Source organism: Anoplopoma fimbria, chromosome 12, assembly GCF_027596085.1.
Source record: "Anoplopoma fimbria isolate UVic2021 breed Golden Eagle Sablefish chromosome 12, Afim_UVic_2022, whole genome shotgun sequence".
Lineage (NCBI taxonomy): Eukaryota > Metazoa > Chordata > Actinopteri > Perciformes > Anoplopomatidae > Anoplopoma > Anoplopoma fimbria.
In genome coordinates, this window is record NC_072460.1 from 14,998,287 (window position 1) to 15,019,920 (window position 21,634).

The window sequence follows — 21,634 nt, forward strand, 5'->3', positions numbered from 1 at the left end:
ACGAAAACATTGACAACTCCCAGACCGAGCAACACTGTGGTAACAACCAGTCAGTCACAAGGTTAGCCACAACCTAAAGAATACCCGCTTTATTGTCTATTTACTCAAAATGGGACCATAGCTTAATATATGATCATCGGGCTGTACTGAAGACATGAAGTAAATAAGGTGCCTACTTGAATAATGTTCTACCCTTTGTTTCAGTAATTTACATCACACTTTATTCCTGTCACTATCTTTTCATTATTGTATTGTATTTTTAGCTAGTACCCTGTACAAATTGTTGACCTGGAATCTCTAAACAGATTAGAGTCTATTCCACGTAAATACATCTAACTGGATGTGCTGCGTATCACAGAGACCAAGTGTCGCTGAATGAACAAGCCCACAGGTCATAACACAGTCTGATTTGGCCTCTTTCTGTACAAAGTTTATGTTCTTCTCAAATAAAACCAAACATAGTCAAAGCATTAGCAAGCCCCTTTACCACTGAGGTTATGGCCTGTTGCTTTGTTCCTGGCTAGTTAAATATGAAGGAAGGTCTCTGATAGGTTACCTGATCTGCAGGAGTACAGTTACAGTCCTGCAGTGTTTTCATCCTTGGCAAGAGTGACACATACACATACTGTATTAAAGGGTTAAGTTTCCACAGGCGAGGGCAGCCAACTCACAATGCTTACACGCACTCATTATTTTCAGCATTTTCCAGTTATCTGGAGCCGTATTCAATCACGGCCATTTAGAATCTGTCCTTAACTTTGACTGACATATAAATACACTTCCATTTTCTCATTCCCTTGCTCACAGTGGCTGCTCTGTTCCCTGACTGGTCCCTTCTTAGTCCCATCCTGATGTGAATTGCTTTTAGAGACAAGTGTCTGTGAGATGAAGCTGCTCCTCAGGTCTGGGAGATGGGAGACACCAGTATGTCTCTGGTGGAGTGGGCTACTGTACCAATCACTGTCATTCATGATGAGACCCGCCTGGCACACACACGAACACACACATATACGGGGAGGGGGTATGATGCCCCAGTAGTCCTGAGTGAAACTGAGAGGAAATCAGGGGCTATTTAGGAATTTTAAATGAGATGTAGGAAAGCTGAAACAAACAGCTGAAGGGAGATGAAGTAATAATAACAGTAGATGGAAAGAATGACTTGAGATCCTAAGAGAACGGCTGTGCTTTATAGCCGAATGACAGACGGACAGCAGAGGAATGCAGGGCCACTGCTGGCCACTCAATATCTTTACTCATCCTCTGGTTGGTCCACTTAGTCCAGGAAACCCTAGCCTTTCCCAAGCTGGGGAAAATGCCACTTCAATAGCAGGGAAAAACTAGAAGATGAGAGTCCAGCATCAGCACTGACAGTGTAAATGCTTTTTATGTGTATGTCTATGTGTGGGTGGGTGACTGTGTGTGCGTGTGTCTGTGTTTGTTTGTGTGTTTGTGGTGATCAAGGCTGTCGGATCTGATCACAACCCCCTGCAGTAGCCTATGAGAAGTGAGAGGAAGACAGGCTACAGAGCAAAGGGATGTACCCAGTGCCCACTGAGCATTAAAGTTTATTATATATATTTCCCTTGTCATGCACCCACATGCTAATGCATAAACATACACCTATGTCATATTAACAGACACAGACACACACCACCAGCTGCCCACTCAAGGTCATATGTAAACTTATCATGTGCAAGAACTTTGCAAGAAAGAAATGTCTCCTGCTCTAGCCATACATTTACACCTATGGCACCTATTACATTCCATTTCAGGAGGACACAAAAACTTATAAACACAGAAAAAACCCTCACTACAAAAAAACAGTTCCTTAAAGTATGATGTATTCTGCTAGCTGCGAGGGCCAAAATTCCTTGCACATGTATGGACAATTAGGCCTAATTTTGGCCTAAATTGCTTCCTGCAATGATGAGTGGACATAGTTAGCGGGCCGTTCTCAACCGCCTCACACAAAGAGATCTAAAGTATCAGTTCTAAGTCTAGAGAGTGATGGAGAAAAAATGTTTATTGCTACCCGCTCCTTCCACCCCCCACCCCCAACACACACCACACACACACACACACACACACACACACACACACACACACACAGAAACACACACACACACACACCTCCATCTATCTACGTACAACCCGCCTCCATCCCTAACAGCAGTGATAAAATCATTAGAGCCATATAGTTTAGAAACTTCAAAGATGAAGAGGAAAAAGCTGCCAGCTTTCTCCATCCAGCCTTTTGAAATGACTGACCCTCCCACACGTATCAGCTCACTGGTGGACTACAGGAGCTAACAACATAGAAATGTTATCCACCCACATCAACATCCATTATAGATACAGAAAGAGAAAGAAACCAGGAAAAAATACAGGATTGTGTTCACTTGCATAGGTTGTGATGACATCTGTCATTTAAGTATCTGTGCATGCAAGTGGGTCATAAAGACTAGCTGCTCAGCACACATTGATCATCATCACATTACATGTACCCGAGTTAGAGTGTGGGTGTACTGACCTCTGTCTGCAGTGTATTGGCCCGTTGCTCCTTGGCGCTGAGCGACTCCTTTAGCACCTCAATGTGTTGCTTGCAGTCTGAGTTCTGATTGGTCAGTGTTTCTAGTTTGGTCTGCAGTGCCTGCATCTCTGACTCCTTCCTGTTCAGCTCCTGCTTCTGCTGCTCTATCTGAAAATCACAGAAACACAAGCACACATTTGTATTGAAAACCTTAAGTCATCATTAGGTCAAGAGATGACAACAACTTTCAAAGTGAGAAAAAATAGTGTTTTTTTCCCAGAGCAAACACACATGCAGACACACAAACACATAGACACCAATGTGCGTGTTGCTGTTGTGTATCACTGAATTTGACAATTTTCCCCACACATTGTTCTCTCATAACAGGACTTTCACAAAAAGGTGTTTCAAGACTTAAACATGCTGTTTAATATAGATGTGGGCAATATGAACTAAACTGATAGTGTGATCGCTATTTAATCATTCAAAATGACGGCGAAAAGTGTTACAATTCAAATTGTTTACTATACAAAAATAAAAATAAAAAATCTGATATATTTCTTATGCTGTGACACATTAATGATGTATAAATAATAAGTTATAAATGATGTAGTATGATGTGTATGATAGATTAATAGATGATATATTATAATATTGAATTATCACCCGGCCCTACATTATAATTTTTCAGGAGCCCCTAAGCCTACTGTCTGCTCAATGGACACACCAAGTCAAACAGCAAGTGAAAGTACATGCAGGCAAACAGAGTTATGGGGAGCAATATTAAACTCACACAGCTGACTGATTACAGATTTGTTTAACAAAGGCCATACAGATCAGTACAGAAAACCACAAAGGAAATCAAGTGCATCAACATAGAGAGATTCCTGTGCTAGCTATGTGCAGAAGATTGTCATCTGTCCCCCGGTGCCAAAAATGCACAAAGCTGATTAGAGGAAATATTTCTCTATTGTTTTGAGCAGAGTTCACTAATGACGGGGGGATTATGACTGGACAAGAGATTGGCCAATCAACCATCAGAGAAATAAAGAGCCCGAGAGAGAAGGGAGACTGGGGACATAATAATAGGACACAGGAGCCAAAAGGTGAATAAGTGAGGTGAGACTGGTGAGAGGATAGTAAGAAGAAAGTACAAAAGGAAATAGGAAAAAAGAAAGTGGGAAATGGTATGGAGAGGACTAAAAGAGTATGATAAAATGAAAGAGCATTAGATTAATCAAGAAAATGAGGTTGAATTAAATAAATAATGAGCGCAGAGAGCGGCTAATGAGAGGGGTACTTCTGCTTGTTCTGTGATCCAGGGCTGTTGGGTGGAGTGGAGGAAGGTGGGAGCTTTTCTGATGGAAGACAGACATGGTGACAAGGCCTGCTCCTAGAGAGACACAAAGACAAGAAGACAGCAAACCACTAAACTACAGCACACAGCTGGCTTGGCAACTGTCTAAGTTTCCCAGCTGGCTGCCGCTCCTCCACACTCTGAACTCTTCAACCAAACTGCTAAGGATTCAGAATGTTACACTTGATCAAGTTCTGTTGGAAAAGATAATCCGGATAAATAAATTCCCTGTCATACTCTGTCATGCCTTAACAAATGTTCATGTTCTCAGAAGCCACTTTCTGGTGTTCGAGTAAATCAAAGCCCACAGAGGAAACCAGAGAGGACAGGGATGCTGTCCTCTCTGGTTTCTCTTATCACAGTCTCACCTCAACACCAGTCGCCACCGCTGCTGAAAGACCAGGACCCTAAACACTTCAAGGATATAGAATTAATCTGTGTGGCTGGTATATCCATGCGCATGGTGTCTCTCTGTGTGACGCAGAAAGATGAGACACAGGAGAGAGAGCCAGGGCCATCACTGTGATGTATATCATCCTAGGTCAGGACGGGTGAGGAGGGAGCTCTTTCCTCTGTCGTTGTAAGCTCACATTCATCAGTCAGGGTCCCATTCATGGAAACATCTCTTTTATGATTGCATCAAGAACTTCCCCGATAGAATGACAAATGGGCCCTACAAAGAGCACCATTAATAAAAAAAAAAGAGAAACATTTTCACATGGAGCTCTACTCATGAGCCTCAGCCATCATGGACACATAGCTAGAAACTCTGTGAAACCTGAAACTACATTTTAAAATATGGCTTCTGCTGATATATTCATGTACCTATTCTAATGTGTGCATGTCAGCTTGGGGCACTGCTGTGTCCCAATGAATAAACCATACAGCCTGGAATAGAGACATGTTAGTCAGGTCTTTCTGGAGGTCTTCCTGCCAGCTGAAGGTAGTAAACAGACACGGTTCACTGTAAGCCGATACGGCCTGAGCCTGCTCCCTCAGAACCGTCAGCCGTCACAGACAGGAGAGCAGTACAATGCTCGGTCATCACACAGGTAAGGTAGGTCAGGCACATAAATATTTCATGGGAAATAAGGAAGAAACAAGAAACCTCACAGAATATGAAATAACAGATATATTTGTATACTATATAAGTGTAGGAGTTCTTGGTTTCATGCATCACAGGAGGCTAAAAGACTCTAAAAAGCAGCCAAAAGATTCAATGTTCTGTGAAATACAGTTTGCCATCAACATTTTCACCACACTTATGCTTTCTTCTCCAAGAGCATGAAATGGCGACATGCAACATGCACATAACAGGTTCTCACGCAGTCATAAGTGATGTTTCAATGCAAACATGCATCGCTCGGGTCATGCAGTGGGAAGTTGTCTCAAGTGGCGTGCAGAGACATTCTACCTTAGTCTTCATGAATTTAGAATGGCTCTTGTAGACCTCCACCTGCTTGAGCTCATCATGCCTGTCGTCAGGGTGCAGCAGGCCGCTGGTCTTTAACATCTGGACCTCATCCTCCAAGTCTCTGATGTTCCTCTCCAGGGAAGAGATCTTGGTGTCCTGCACCAGCAACAGTAGGCGGGCAATGAGTCAGCAAAGATCTAGTCTTGCATTGCCAGACTTTTCTCCAGAGCGCTGTGTCATCTCTAGAGAAAGGTCTGGCTCCACACATTATCATTCTGGTATAGGGGGAAAAACTCTCCGTTTTGTTTTATATTTCTTTAAATCAATCACAATCATCTTGTGCAGCATTAAGCACAAGATCCAGCAACAGTGCCGTTGCAAAATAGATAAGGAAGAAAGCGGAAGGAAAAGAGAATATCAGCTAAAATAGGCTGCCAATTACAGGTTTATACCCACAGTCTACACCCGTTTGTCAGACTAGCAATGATCTGACTCTGGATATTAAGCTCTTGACTTTAAAAGGGGCTTACCTGTCTCAGATATCATTGATCTATCCATCAATTTATCCCTCTAAGACATCACACACAAAAGTACCAATACAGAAAGAGAGCAGGTTAACAACAAAACTAGATAGAACGATACCATTTTAAAACTAGGGTTAACGGTGCAGCCTCTCCTGGAGACATTCACTGTGATGTCCTTGTTTGTTCAAATAAAGACACAGAAATGTCTGTGTTAAGAATATAAAATGGTAGCTCAAGGGAGATGTTCAAATCCTGGCTCCAATATTACAGAAATTGTTGGACACAGCCTGACTCACACTCAGTATTTGGGAAAACCAAGTGATTCAGCATATTTACAAAAGAACTTTGAACATCCTGTATCTAGATTACAACTAATTAATGACTCTCTGGTAAAACGGGGGAAATTTCAAGGCCGGCCGTTATGTGCAGAGAAGAAGTATCTATGAGGGAATGGAAGGGTCTGTCATGGACGGGTCCTAAGGTTGTTTAGCTGCATGGGTTCAGACATACGTTAAATGCTAAACCTTGGAAGAGAAGAGACAGGTAATTGAATAAATGGAAGCAGATTGGATGATGCCATCAGCACGAACCACAGGCAACATATAAGCATCTGACCTCTATTACATCCTCTGACATCAGCCTAGCACCAGTGGTGCATGTACCACCCTAAAAACAACCACAAGTAGACCAGGCCAACAGGAATGCATAAAGATACATATAACACACACAGTGCAAGGACATTTTTTTCAATAAACACCTAGAAAACAAAGTCAAGGTGGTGCATTCAGGCAACTAGGGGGAATCCCTTCAGACAAAAGAAAAATGCCCACACACAGACTATGCTATTCAATCATTTACATTGCTTAATGTTGATTTCGGATTTATAAACGTTGCTCTGTGTTTTATATTGGATTGCTATCTTTTTCCAGAGCACGGAGTGAAAAAAAAACATCTCCCAGAGGAAGAGAAACAAGGCAAACCTCAAAGAAAATACAGAGGATAATATCAAAATCAACATTCAGTACAATAGGAATACATTTTATGAAAAGCTGTGCCTCAAAACCGCTGAAACATGAACTACTGTACATGACAGTACTGCATTCCAACCGAGGAAGAATTTATGATAAGGATATGGGGAAAACACAAATTGCCCATGTTGAGTTGACAGAAGGATTAAGAGGTGAGCACTTATTACTGTACCTGCCAGATAACGTCAGGATCAAAACAGAAAGGGGGGTTGCTGTTCTGTAATCACAAAACGGAAACACACACACACCACTTAGAAAAAGCAACAGCACAAACTATGCAGAAACTGGTACAAACATATAAACATACACAAGCACAGCACAAAAAACATACAGAAATGTGCATGAATACTTAACAACAAAACCAGAGGACAATTTCAAAAAGTCACACAATGCTGGAAAATATGTCGTCCTCATTATCAAATTCACCAAAGAAAGACTGTTACTGTATCTTTCTCTCTCTCCCCACTGCATATGACTCATCCTTCTGGCATTGTTTGTTTTGCCTTTGTAATTAATGCAGTCAGATTCTCTCATGCATTTGCAACAGTTTCTAGCACATGTGCAGTCTGTTAATAGGCAGACAAATCACAAAGTATCTGCGAAAAATAACTGTGGTTTTGCTGTAAAGCAACCACTTTTAGAACAAGTGTTTGCTGAATGAACACTGTGTGTGTGCGTGGGGGTGGGCTGTGCATGCAGACACATGTGGAGTCAACTGCATTTTTCACAGCTCTAACGACTTCAAAGCGCTGAGATGAGAGTGAAAGCTTCCATATGTGACATTTGAAACAAATTGAATAAGTACTCAACTCTGCATGGGCCAATAATGGCCTTTACATAGGCATGGCTGCCATACGGACACTAGGCAACAATAAGATAAAGAGGTTTTTATTGTCATTGTAGTGATATAATGAATTCCGTTTGGCAGCTTTCAGCTAGCCAGCAGCAGTGTATAATAGTAATAATAATAATAACAACAATGTACAAGATAAAAATATACGAAAGGAATAAAAACATTACTATGTACAGCATTTAAAATTTGTGCAATCAGTGCAGTGTAAACATTTGTTGGTTGTGCAAACAACAAGAGTATGAAGTGCTTGGTGGGGGGTGGTGCTAGCAATAAGACAATGTTTTTAAGATTGTTTGAGCATGTATGTTTGTGTCTGCGTCTACAAGCCGAGCCCAATCCTCTACTACTGCTCACATTTCAGCCGTGCACATCAATAAGTAAAGGTATGTTGGTATGAAGCTGATATCAGACTAAACCAGACAACAGGATGCAACTGAAAAGCAAACTACACTGCTCAAACAAGATCACACCATCACACTTTATTTCTTATCACAACACCAACCGCAGTTTGAACTCGCTGATGTCATACACACTCCTCATGTAGAAAATGATTACTTAAAATATTGATTGCTCCTTTTGAATACAGATCCACTGTAAGTCCTACCTTCATATCAATTACAGTCTGCAGAGCCCTGGTCTTGGCCGGATCGGCCTGGAGCTGGTTCCTGCGATGGAGCTCCTGGGGAGGGACCCGGTAAAAATAAGCCTGGCGGCTCATCATCTTTAGCAACTATAACACCTACAGCTTCAGAGCCACTAAAAACGATGATCAGTCTGACCAGTTCCAGTCTGTTTCTCTCTTTAAAATGCTATGTTATCCTCTACTGTACGTCCTTAAAATTCGGGTTTTGCAAAAAACAAAACATCCTATGATCTTTCAGCTGGACCCTGTTTGATGCTCTCCTGAGCCCTTCTTTCCACCTCTAACAGCAGGTGCTGGAATGTTCTCTGCTCTCTCTTTTTCTGTCTTTCTGTCTCTGTTTGTTAGCAAGAAGGAGACACACTCAGCTATAGGTTATGAGAATCTGTCTCTTTCACTCTTTCAGTCTTCATCTTCCTCTGTTTCTTATCTCTCACTTGTTAACTCTGTCTCTCTCATAGATGTATCTGGCAGGCTAAAGCTCTTGCTTAGCAACACTTTCTAACAGCACATGCGCTACACTTCTTCTATCAATAATTAATGGCAGCTCTGACCTACAACTATGCCCACACACGGGCGCACACACACATTTAAGCAAATGGGCACACAGCAGGTTGAACATACTTGTTGAGTATTAGGACAAGTCCATTCGGGATTCAACTGCCCAGCAATAAATTGAAAGCATTTCAAATGATCAAATCATTTAAAACCTGGATTGACCATCACATGATTGTGTATTTGTAAAATATAAGACCCCTTCAAAATAATGAAGAAAAATACAATATCGCCATTTTAAACGGCTCTAAAATGACCACAAATCTAAAACAACACCTCTCTAAAAGAGTCACAGCTAAAAATAGAGTGAAGAATTCAACTAGTTAAGGCAACTGCTTTATTCAAATGTGAAATGCACAAATGCAACATCTATACATTGCCACACAACGGTCATTGCTGCTGCTTAACTTTAATCAGCCTCACCACCACCACAAATCCAACTGTAGGCTCAGACGCTAGTGTGAGGCCGAAGATATCTGATATCGTAGCAGCTATCGCATGTCTGTGCAGGTATGTGTGAAGTCAGAGCAAAGATACCAAACGTTAACTATAAGGCTGTGCCGTATTCTCATTTTAATTAACTCCTACCTTATTTGACTGTCTGAACTGTACTTTTTTAAAAGTTTTATTTAACCAGGGAGGTATAGCTGAGCCCAATGTACTCCTTGTCATGAAAGCCCTGTTCACACCCACACAGCCACACATGCTCACACCCAGAAGCCGCCCAGCACAACCACTGTCTGATCTGCTGGCCACCAAGTGGCTCCACTGGAGCAGTTCGGGGTTAGGCCCACCTCAGTTGTGGTGATGAGGGAGTGGCCCTTGCTCAAAGGCCCCTCAGTGCTGGCAAACGCTGCTCTTTCAATCCCCACCCAAATTTGTCTTTATTGAACCACCGGCTTGTGACCCGCAGGCTCGTCAAAGCTTTACACCACCATCTCCAGCTTCACAGCAGCTTAATAGTTAGATAATTTCATTTATTTGTACACTGCTATAGCGAATGATGTGTTACACGCAACCAAGATGTTGCAGGTGACAGAATATAGGCTTCATAACAAACAAATATATACATCTGCACAGTAGCTGAGAAAAGTGAGGGCAGCTAAATTTGGCTGGGAAAAAAAAACGGTCTGCCCGTATGTCTACTTGTACTATATAGTACATGTAGACATACAGGGAGAGGCAACAGGTCGCCATAGGAACATGTAGAGGCAACAGGTTGCTCCCATTCTTCCCAATTCTCCCAGTGAGTTAAAATGAGAGTAGACAGGGGCCTTATCCTCTTGTCCATGGCTGTTGTGGATAAGGAGGAATTACTGCTGTTAGAGCATGCCTCCCACAGACTGGTATGCCCACTGCTGCCACGATCCTAATCGCCTACTGACCATATGTGTATTAATGTGTCACTGTAAGTGTGTGGGTCCGTTTGTGCAAATTAATTTTTCTTTCCCACAGAGAGAATGTGTGTATTAACTCCTTATCATCAACGGTTGGGGTATAGTTAGAGTACAATAGGGGAAATTAAGTCATGCAAGAGAGCATGTCATCAAAGGCCGTCTTCTCTACTCCACATGTGTCAGAGGACCGAGCATATGGAATGAATAGGATCAAACGTTACACTTTAGCAATAAGTGCCGGCATCCTGAATGAAGGATACGGTCAAAAGGTTCAATTCTAGCCTGAAGGCAATGGTGTCATATATGCCATGCGCAAACTAGAACATGAACAGATTCTACGTAGACACACACACACACACACACACTCACACAAACATTCATCAATCACATTCCCATCCCTTCTCCATCAGTGAGAGAAAAAGGAAACACATTTGGTAGACACAAATGTCGGCCTATCAGCTCAACGGCTTGAAAGAGCCGTTTGAAAAGACAAAGAGAAATAAGAGGGAGAGCTTTACAAAGAAAGAGGGAGGGGGTGAGGAGAAAGTTTGAGGGGTGTAATTTTGTCCCGATAAACTTTTCCGCTCAAACATTCTGGGAGATCAACAGAGCATGGAGAAGAAGTGGTGCCCGGGGTGTGGTGTGTGTGAGTGTTTTTGATTATTTATTTGCAGTGTTCTTCTTATGTTAGTTGCAAGGGGCTGCAGTAGCGGAGGCTGAAGTAAGTCAAACAACAATGGATCCTTAAAAAGCCCCACCCGGGACAAGCTTTTCACCGATTGAGTTAACCACAACACATAGCATATCCGCCCGGGGAAAAAGAAAGAGAGAGTGGGAAACACTGATGACAGACAAACATACTGATGAGAAATAAGAGAGCTCATAGGCTGGTGGCATGAGAAAGTGAGCAAAAAGGAAAAGCTGGAAAGAGATTGCAAAAAAAGACTTATTTGCTGACATGAACTTCCACTTCTCCTCAATAAGCTGGCACTAGAAAGTTTTACATTACATTTCTGTAGTTTCATTATTGTTTGAGAGGATTCGAGGGCAGACATAGAGGGCTTGCCAAAAACAGCGGCAGGACTTCTAAAGTAAGTAATACTATAGAAAAAACAGGGGAGCCATAAGTGATTTGGACTTAAGTTCTCAACACTAGAGCAGTGCCACATACTCAGTGGACCCTCTCCAATATGGAGATGGCTCCATATACAGTAGGCGACCTAACTCTATCCAGAGCCCCTAAGGACCATGGGAAATCTGCAGTACGATATGTATGAAAGTCAATATGCCATCTCCAAGTAAAAATCTCACAGTTAGAGTGTGCATGTGTGTGCGTGCACACCCTTGGCAGCAGGTCAGGGTTGTGCAGGAACAGACCAGTGGTGAGGCTGTTATTATTGGGTCCACAGGGACCTGGCGGCTGGGGAGAGCCGATTAGGCCCAGATTTATGCCTCTCAGCGTGTGTGTGTGTGTGTGTGTGTGTGTGTGTGTGTGTGTGTGTGTGTGTGTGTGTGTGTGTGTGTGTGTGTGTGGGTGTGTGTGTGTATACCATCACACATAACTAAGGCTCACAGTTAGTGCATGTAACCATCACACTAGTTTAATTCTAATAGAATACTGCCACCATGTGGACATGGCTAGTACTGCAAACATGTCTCAGTAAATATTATACAAGCAAGAGAGCACAGTTTGCATCATACAAACTTACAGGTTCGCACATTTTCACACTCATCTTCTAAACTGTCCTTACATAAAAAAAAAGACTATAAACACAAATTTAGGTGATCAGTTTTCTTCAAAGCAGCAAAGAAAACCAAGAACACTGTGTCAACCCCCAGCCATGTTTGAAGGATAAATAAAAGCAGAGGTGAACTGAAAATGGAGGCATTTATTATCCCAGCTCAAGCTAAACAAGCTGGGTCATTTAAAGGAGAGTAATGGGCGCGGTAATGAAAGGCAGTTGGGCTGGTTTCCTTGGGAGCTAATCAAAAGAGCCAAGAGTAGTGCCCCCTAATAGAGGCAATAGCTGCACTGCCATCACTGGCTTGCCTTCACTAACCATGACAAGTGCAAGTGTAGGGCTAAATTATGTTTAAACAAAGGCAAGAGGCCTACACAGGAAGTAGGCTGCTTCTTACAGTTATACGAGTGCAAAGAAACCCTTCAAATTAATCTGAATTCAGCTCAACCTTTGACACTCACATTTCACACAAACCACAACTACATCAAACTGTGAGACAATTTCACTATTCTTAGCCACAATGTTTATAACCTACATTTTGAAATCTGAATGTTTCCAACATATAAATGTTTAAAAAAATGTCTGGTAGTGTCTTTTCAATACAATCAAATGAGTAATAGCAGCACAGGAACTTGGAACTATATAGATTTAATACAATGATTTTGGGACTGGCATAGTATTTAATATTATTATTAACCTGTTACACAATTAAAGTATTTCATTTCACTACATGTTATGGACCTTGCACAGTGTTAACCCTTGTTAAATCTCACCATGTGATGTATAAACAATTGACACAATAGAAATACAACTACAAGTAGCATTTCAAAGAGCTCTACAGCATGTAGTGAACATGGAGTCTAGTGCTATCTACAAATCAGTTTGTTTCACTCTAAACCAGGCTCCTAGTTTGCCTTAAAAACACCAAAGCTGCAATCATGCTTTCTCTCTCACACTCACACACACACACACACACACACACACACACACACACACACACACACACACACACACACGGAGACACACATATATATATGCATATATACATACACACACAGATTCCATCACACCAACTCAACCTCAGAGGAGAGGAGGCCAGAAGGCGACGAGGGAAAAAACGAAAGAACAACATTCGCCTCTCTTTTCAATCAGGGCGGTCAGAGTGTTTTCCCTCATTAATCATACATTAATATTCAGACAAACACAGCTTGTTTTTTTCCCCTTAGAAAAACACTCCTTTCTCCCATCTCTCCCTCTCTCTCACCTCTCAGACCCAATCATCCCCTCTTCCTCCTTCGCACCCACAGTATGTGTTAAGCTGTCAAGTAGTTAAAAATAGCACAGCACACAGAGTGTGTGTGAACAGGTACTCACCTCTTATACACACATCATGGTTAGGGTCCCTTACACGCACGCACAAGTTCACACACGCACAGCAGTGGTAGCATTAGCATGGGCAGAAACTCCCATGCTCCCCTCTGACAAAATCATCACAGCGACCAAACACCCGCCTCGGGTGGATATCCCATCAGCCACCGGCAGCCCGGCAAGGGAGTGTCCTCGAATAAAATCGCTAAGCCGACAGGCCCCAGATGTGCACGCATGCTCACATACACACACACACAGCCACACACACACAATCATTGTAACTAGGCATGGCAGACAAACAACATGGACAGAAAAACAAGAACATCATGACATAAACAATATCAGAGCCATGCACAGACATGAGACACACACACACACACACACACACACACACACACACACACACACACACACACACACACACACACACACACACACACACACACGCACACACGCACACACTGACAGGAGAGGTAGAGAAATTAAAGGCTAAGAAGATTTAGGAGTTAAAAATAAACAAGGCAGGAGTGAGGAGCACAGATCCACTGCGAGCCCTCCTGGCAGAGAATACAGGCACACCTGTGCTACACTACAGCTTAATAGAGGGCTGGTGCTTTTTAAATCTCATTCAAATAAAAAAAATGATTGAGTCCCCAAGGAAGAAAAAACAGGAAAGTGTGTGGTATGAGCATACCAATAACAAATATTTTGTCTGGTATTTAAACAGATTTTTTTATGGGCTACCATAATTTTCCACCTTATTTAATAATCTTTTAATTCCTACGTACAAGCTTAATGCATGCATCATGCTTCAGAATAAATGTCAAAGGCTATGCTCAACGCACAGACAAGCAGGATATGAGCAACTGCCAACTGAGCATGTGCATATCCAGGAACACACACACACACACACACACACACACACACACACACACACACACACACACACACACACACACACACACACACACACACACACACACACACACACACACACACACACACAAACAGAGTTGTATCGTAAAAACTGCATGGCTGAACACAGGCTTAGAGCTCTCCGTATGTTAATCTGGCCCATTGATAAGACCTGCTGAGCTTCTTTCTACTCATCACTCTACATAATACACACACAAACAAACACTCATACAAAATGCACTTATAACATTTGCACTGCACAAATGTTATTAATTCATCTTGTCTATGAATATGCAAATTCCAAAATGAAATTGATCATATGTAAATGAGTATGGAGTACGGCATAGAAAAAAATATATTACTTTAAACCATTCATATCACAATATCTGTTAAAAAAAACACACATTTTAGCTTTCATGCAATTGACTGTGGTATGGTAATTCAAATATAACTCATTTTTACAACCATAAGTAAAATAGTAAAGTAAAATCTGCCATAGATATTGCTTTGCAGTGTCAACGCAGGCAACACATTTGCATTTTTAAGGATTTGCAATATCAAACAACTAATAACTATTGACATACTGCTCACCCCATCACATCACTTTGATACTATAGATGGATGGTTCAGATACATAACCATTCACCTCCTGCAGCCCTAAAAAATATGAGCAAGAAAAACCCACCTCTCTCACATGCATGTTCTCCAGCTGAGCTTCGGCCTCCTGTGCCGCCATGGTTATGATGCCTGTCCGCTGTCCTCGACCCCAGTGTCCCTGACCTTGACCATGACCTTGACCTTGGCCCTGGCCTGGCCCTGGCCCTGGCCCTGGCCCTGGCCCTGGCCCTGGCCCTGGCCCTGGCCCTGGCCCTGGCCCTGAATCATCTCCAGCAGCTTCTGGATGCTCTCGTCCCGGGCCCCCAGGGTCTGTTTCTGAGAATCGATTCTCATCTCCATCTCTTCCATGGTCTTCCTCAGCAGGAACAGCTCCTTGGCCTGTCGCTCGTGCTCCGACTGCAGCCGGAAGAAATTCTCCTCTGATGGATCCAAATTGGGAGGCGAAGAGAAGCCGTCACAGCCAGGCACCTGGCAGGGGCTGTGGGGCCGGAGTGAACTAGAGCTGGGTGCTACCACCGGGCCTTGGCTAGGAGTGTAGAAGGGCTGATTTGAGCTGTTCCTCGGCCCAGGCTGAAGGGTGTTGGCAGGGCTGATTCTCTGTGCAGCTACTGCAGTGTTACAGCCATAACCAGGGCTGTGAATGATGACATCAGCTTCCTGTTGCCTGGGGTTGTAGGTGTTAGATGGGCTGGCTCGTGTACTATTCTTGGGCCCAGGACTTTGCAGGTTGCTGGAGCTATGTCTGGGGCTGTGGCCAGGGCTGAGTCCCCCTCTGTGGTCCTGGTCTGTGTGGAGTTCTCGATAGGAGCCAGAGTTCCCCTGCTGTCGCTGTTGCTGCAAGCGACTATTCATCTCCCTATGAACCCTCAGCTCCTCCTGAAGCTCCTGAACTGTCAACGGAAGCTGCTGCAAAGAGAGAAAGATTAATTCGCCCTTCATTCAATAAGTACACAAACACATTTAAAAAATCATAAGCACATGGTGACACATTCATGTAAAAGATATACAGTGGGGTACATAAAACACACCTTGTTTCTTCGTATATCCCCAGGCTGCAGCAGGGAGATGTGACATAAGAAAGACATGCACATGCATAAAGGCAAAATAGAAATAAGATTTCATATTTAAACCCTAACTATCAAACCAGTAGGTAAATTACTTTTAGCTGTTGGGTGATTGTTACATGCGTTTGCCACCAGAGGGGGGTCATTTCTTTACAAAACACAGGGAGAATACATAGAAGGTACTGAAAGCTAAAATGACTCAGGTATGTTTGGAGGAGGTGAATATCAAATGGGGAAACAAACATGATGAAGTGTGATATTTTTCCCAATGAAAATAAATTTGTGATTCATAAAAACAAAAATAATCAAAATGATCTCAAAGAGAATCAGAGCAACAATTACTGGCCTAAATGCAAAGAGGCTTATGGGGTCCCAATATGTCACTCACTAATCAATCAATAAATATACTGACAAATCAATAATTAATCAAGAATACAACTACGACATTTGCAAACCAGTTAGCAAAAAAACAGAACAATCAAAAGTTCAGTCCTTAATAAATAAAGAATTCATGGTGTGACATATAAATGCCTTGGTAAGATCTTTGCCATGAATTAATTGTATTAATATAAACCATGTAACGGTTTTAGAGATGCTGATGCAATTACTGATTGATTTGTCAACACATTTATCACTTGAACAATTGATTACTAAGTGACACAAATGGGCACCAATAGAAGAATGCCGGGGACAATTTCACTCGGCATTCCTGCTTTTGCCGCATGTTGCAGTGCAAAGTGATACAAAATACAACATGCTGATTTACATCTACAGCTTGCAGCTCTTTTGACTGGCAAATGGAAAGTCATTCTGAGCTTGAAAACAGAGCATTCTTGATGGTTGACTGAGCGGGGTAAGAAAAGGCTCAAAGGAAACCAGACACCAGGAAACAGAAACACGCACGGACACAGCATCTTCCTCTACAAGGAGTATGTTAAAGAACTATTGACACACCTCTAAATGAAAGTTAAATTACTACTCTTATCATCAGTGTGAAGATATTACAGATTTTTCCTCAAACCTTCTTACTGCTCTGCTCGAGTCCAGAAGGTGGGGAGCGCCAAGGACACAGAGTTGAGATGTAGGAGGGAGGCGAGGGTGAACATGGATAATCAATGCAACAAGCTAGCACTGAATATCAAGTCCGAGTGGGTGGACAATCCTCCACACAAACTCACACAGCCAAGACTGTAGACACAAATACATATGTACGAGCACACACACACACACACACACACACACACACACACACACACACACACACACACACACACACACACACACACACACACACACACACACACACACACACACACACACACACACACACGTACACACACGTACACACACGTACACCAAACAAACAGATGGTTAGGGGACTTGGTCCTTGCAGCTGAGGGAAAGGGTGACATTCCTTATGCTAATTACAAAGTTCTCTTGTCAGACTGAACTCTTCCCAGTGAGTCTCAAGGGGCAAAACACAGGGGAAATGGAGAAGAAGTGATATTCTGCAAGGAGAAATGGCAGATAGAGGTGATGAGGGAGAGGGAGGTGACAGCAGATAAGAGTTTGAATAACATCTTCTGCATGAGGTTAAGCTTTTGCATTTTCAAAGTTACCAAGTAATTGAAAGAAACTGGGTTTATTTTTGAGATTATATGAAAGGATTGTAAACATTCTGAGATAAAGTTAAGGTTAAAGATGAGAGACAAAAGGTGTTGGTAACAATTTGATGAATGATCATTGTTGCCAACAAAGTCCTGATCATAATCAGCTGGAGCTGAACTAGCTCCAGCTAGTCCAGAAAGGGGGGCGTAAGCGAGTGAGTATTATAATGTGTTATAATTAATTATGTGTTGAAGATATATAAACTACGGCAAAACAAACTTACTCACTTGGTTTGAGCAACAACACAGCTAAATGTTTAAACAGATTCTATGAAACCAGTTTTGAAAACATTAATACATGAACTAATTCTGCTTTTAGTAGCCTACAATATATTTTCTACACCTATGCTTTCATTGTTGTGAGTGTCCATAAGGTTTATGGGATCATAAATCTACAGATTCTGTACTGGGAGTGGTTTAAGTGGATAAACAAAGATAAAAGGAGAAAAAGGGTGTAGGTAAAAAAAAGTCAGTACAGGCGATCGTGTTAGTGTGGGAGAGACCAATGAGCCGACACTTGGGAAAAATAAGTAAAACACTTGTTGAAAGGGTCTGTCGCCTGGAGGAGCAGAACTGAGACAAACACATCAATCCATCACAGTCAGAGCCAAACGCCTGCAGACACACAGAGACTGGTAACATTGACCGTCTTGCTTCATTTAATGCTACAGACACAAGAAGCTCAACACCAGTAGTTCAGTGGCAAGGACATTTAATGTCTATAAAGCTTACTGAAGTCCCTCTGGCATTTTGTGGGCGGTGAAAGTAGTGTGTGTAGTTTTTGTTTGTTCTCTTATAGAAGAGAATGAGAGGTGGTAAATGCAGATCTTCATGCAATTTTAACATACATTTCTGCTTGTTAAGGAAGGATTTTGAGAGAAATTATCAATTTAAACTCTATGGAACCACAAAGCAATTCCTATGTACCTGAATGAAAACAGTTATTCTGTATTCATTTTTAAACTTTCTGTTTTTATTATGTTGAAATCACAGGAAAGGTGTTTGGGGCGTCACAGTCTCCTCACACTGTATGACAATGTGAGACGGAAAAAGATATAAATACAAATGGAGTGGTAGCTCCTTGGTTACAAGAGGGAGGAGTCAGATGAAAGATATGTTAAGTTTCTGCAAATTGTGCGAGAGACGAAAAGCAAGAGTAAGAAATAAGTAGATTTAACAGACAATACACAAGCTGCATAGTGAGAAAGAGGATGAAATATATATACAATATATATAAGAGAAACAATTGTATCTTTCCAGCAGACAAACACAGACACACAAGGAAGCAAAATGCCACAAAAACAGACGGAGAAACAGAAGGTCAGTGAGATAGAAAAGAGAAGCAAGACAGATAAAGAAAGAGCTGATATACAGTATGTAGTGAGACAGACAGATGGAAAATGCCTCGGACTAAGTGGGACAGACTCCAGGGAGAGGTGGCACAGGACAGACTGGTCACCATCCCTTCAAGAGAAGCTGTGAGCTTTTTAAAAATCTGACTAAGCCTGCTGAATAGCTGCCACTAGGGCACGTTCCCTTGGAAACACAGACAGCACTGAGCGTGGCAAGCATCTTTACAAATGAACTGCACAGAAGCCTTTCTGAGCAACCTTGAAGACAGGAACAAAAGGTATGATGTGAGAGGTATGATGTACAGAGGAGATGGGCAAGTCGACAAAAAAGTCTTAATGTGATGTGTGAGCAGGCAAATTTCTGTTTCAAAATGAGATTCGCACCATTTAAGAAATGTCATCTTTTCAGATAAAGACTGTTGGTGTTGAAATGACTCATTTTTGAAACAAACCACAATTTGCCATTTTTCTCACCTGCGAATCATCTTGGTTAGTCCTGTACTGGTCCTTCAAAACCGAGGTCTTCACCCCCTCCTCTCGCCTTACCACCTTGTCTCTTTTCACATCTGGGCTCCAGAAGTTGACATTGTTCATGCTGGGGCCCGTCCTTCCATCCCTCCCTACATCCAGCTCTCTCCTCAGGTTGTCATTCTCCCTCTGCAGATCCCTCAGCTGAGACTGGAGATCAAACGACGAATCTTCTCCCCCTCCAGCCGAATCAGGTGCCTGTCGTTGTCTCCCTGACTGGCGCCGCAGACTGGAAGTCCTTGCAGGATGCAAGGTCTGGTCTCCGTAGGAGTCTGAAGGGTGATGTACGCCAGAGGAGGTGATGTTTGGGGTGCTGCCCATGGCTGTTGTTCGGTTAGTGTAGGAGGAGCGGCTGGTGCTCCTGCCCAGCGTCATGGTGCCTTTGGGATACCCACCAGAGGGTTCCAAGGAATCTCGCTCACAGGGGTACATGGTGCCTGAAGTTGCATAGGCGGCACTCAAAGACTGGATGTTCTCCATAGACAGGGTTTTACCCCCCGGAGCTGTTCCTGAACCACGAGTTGCTCCTTTGTCTGCTGCTGTGCTAGGTTTGATCTTTGAACCTGGCCTTGACCCCAAACCCTGACCTGCAGCCAATTTAGAGGCTGGTGCTGGTGCACCCCCTGACACAGAGCCTGGTTCTAGCCCCGAACGGGAGCCTGGTGCTGAACTTACAGCCTGTTTGCCTTTCCCCAGTTTGGGGGATCTGGAAAAGCGTGAATGAGATGTGCTGCCATCAGTGTTCCCACTACTCTTTGGGCCAGCCGACAGCTTGCTGTGCGCGGGCTTGGCTCTAATATTTAAAGGCATTTTTCATATGGCAAAGGAGGACGTTTTAGAAGAGACCGTTAAAGTTTCTACTATTTTCATATCTGTTAATGGAAACAGAATGTAGAACAAGGTTTAGAATAAAGGCCACCTCTGGGCCTCTAAATTTTCACCTGTCCATTCTTGATCATTTAGGGCTTGAGGCTGAGTCTCATTTAGTCTTGTTAGTAGAAAATGGCAGTGACTGTTGGCTAGAGGGCTCCCAGACAAAAAGGCCAGAGGTCTAGTGGTTTCAGCTCCAGTGCAGGACATCATGGATTCTAGGTACGGGTAAAAGAAGGATAAATATTTAGAGAAAGCTAATTCATTTCAATAATATAACCACAAGCAGCAGTACCATATTGTTCATAGGGCTGGTATCATTGTATTATTGCCAATATAAGGTTCATACTGAAAGCAAAACAATTTTTTGTTACTTTACTTTGGGTATCATAAAGACGTGTTTCTACAAAACCCTTTTCTCGATAACAAAATGGAAAAGAAATGAGAAAGAATTATGATTTAAATCAGATACTATCTTATCAATAATAAGAGTAAGTAACCAAGCTAAGTTTGCTACACGGTTCTACATGGTTCACGGTTCCATGAAATCAAATATTTAAGACCTTACAGACTTAAGAGTAAATATTTGTTGCCAGAGAATCATCCAGAGAACCAGTTAGAGACAGATATTTAGTACATCACAATTATAAATTCTTGATGTAGTTCACAGTCCTGCTTTTTCCCCTCTTTCCCCCCTCAGGTGTGGCCTATTAATAGCTGAAAGGTTCGTTGTCTTGGTCAACAAAAAACCTCTTCGTCAGGTAATCAGGTGTGGCCGGGGCTCGGGGCTACAGGTAATAAGCAAACCATACTGTGGGTCCACAGTAGCAGTGTTGGGGACTACTGATCGAGTGAAAAATTGACTATTACTACAGTACTCTGTAATCCTCTCTGATTTGATTGATGGGAGGACAGTGACACAAAGTCTGTTTAATCATCAGTCTATAGATTAGCGGTGTAGCATACTAACGGTTTCTTATTTATTATGTACAAAACACCTTGCACAACCACAGTCATGTGAACCACAGTACATGGTGAAAGAAAAAAAAACAGGGAAAGTAACCAGCTTGTCCATTTCAGCACCAAGGACAGCACTCAATCTACCATCATGAAGCACATGGTTTCTAATATCTGTGGCCAACGCAGACTCTAGAGGGAATTGGAAGACCAACATTATCTGCCATCCCTCACAGGTACTTGCAAAGCTCATTG

At 42.5% G+C, this 21,634-nt stretch overlaps 1 protein-coding gene across 1 annotated transcript in view; it reads right to left on the bottom strand.

The window, feature by feature from the left end:
- LOC129099457 (ERC protein 2-like) overlaps window positions 1-20,362 on the bottom strand; it is a 138,834-nt gene extending 118,472 nt beyond the window's left edge. The window contains exons 1-7 of the mRNA XM_054608706.1: window positions 19,499-20,362; window positions 15,739-15,847; window positions 15,110-15,378; window positions 15,009-15,047; window positions 8,311-8,385; window positions 5,302-5,457; window positions 2,531-2,698 (exon numbers count right to left, since the gene is read on the bottom strand). Coding sequence (XP_054464681.1) covers window positions 2,531-2,698; window positions 5,302-5,457; window positions 8,311-8,385; window positions 15,009-15,047; window positions 15,110-15,378; window positions 15,739-15,847; window positions 19,499-20,362 — 1,680 coding nt within the window. The remainder of the gene's footprint in view (window positions 1-2,530; window positions 2,699-5,301; window positions 5,458-8,310; window positions 8,386-15,008; window positions 15,048-15,109; window positions 15,379-15,738; window positions 15,848-19,498) is intronic.
- Window positions 20,363-21,634: the final 1,272 nt, after the last annotated feature.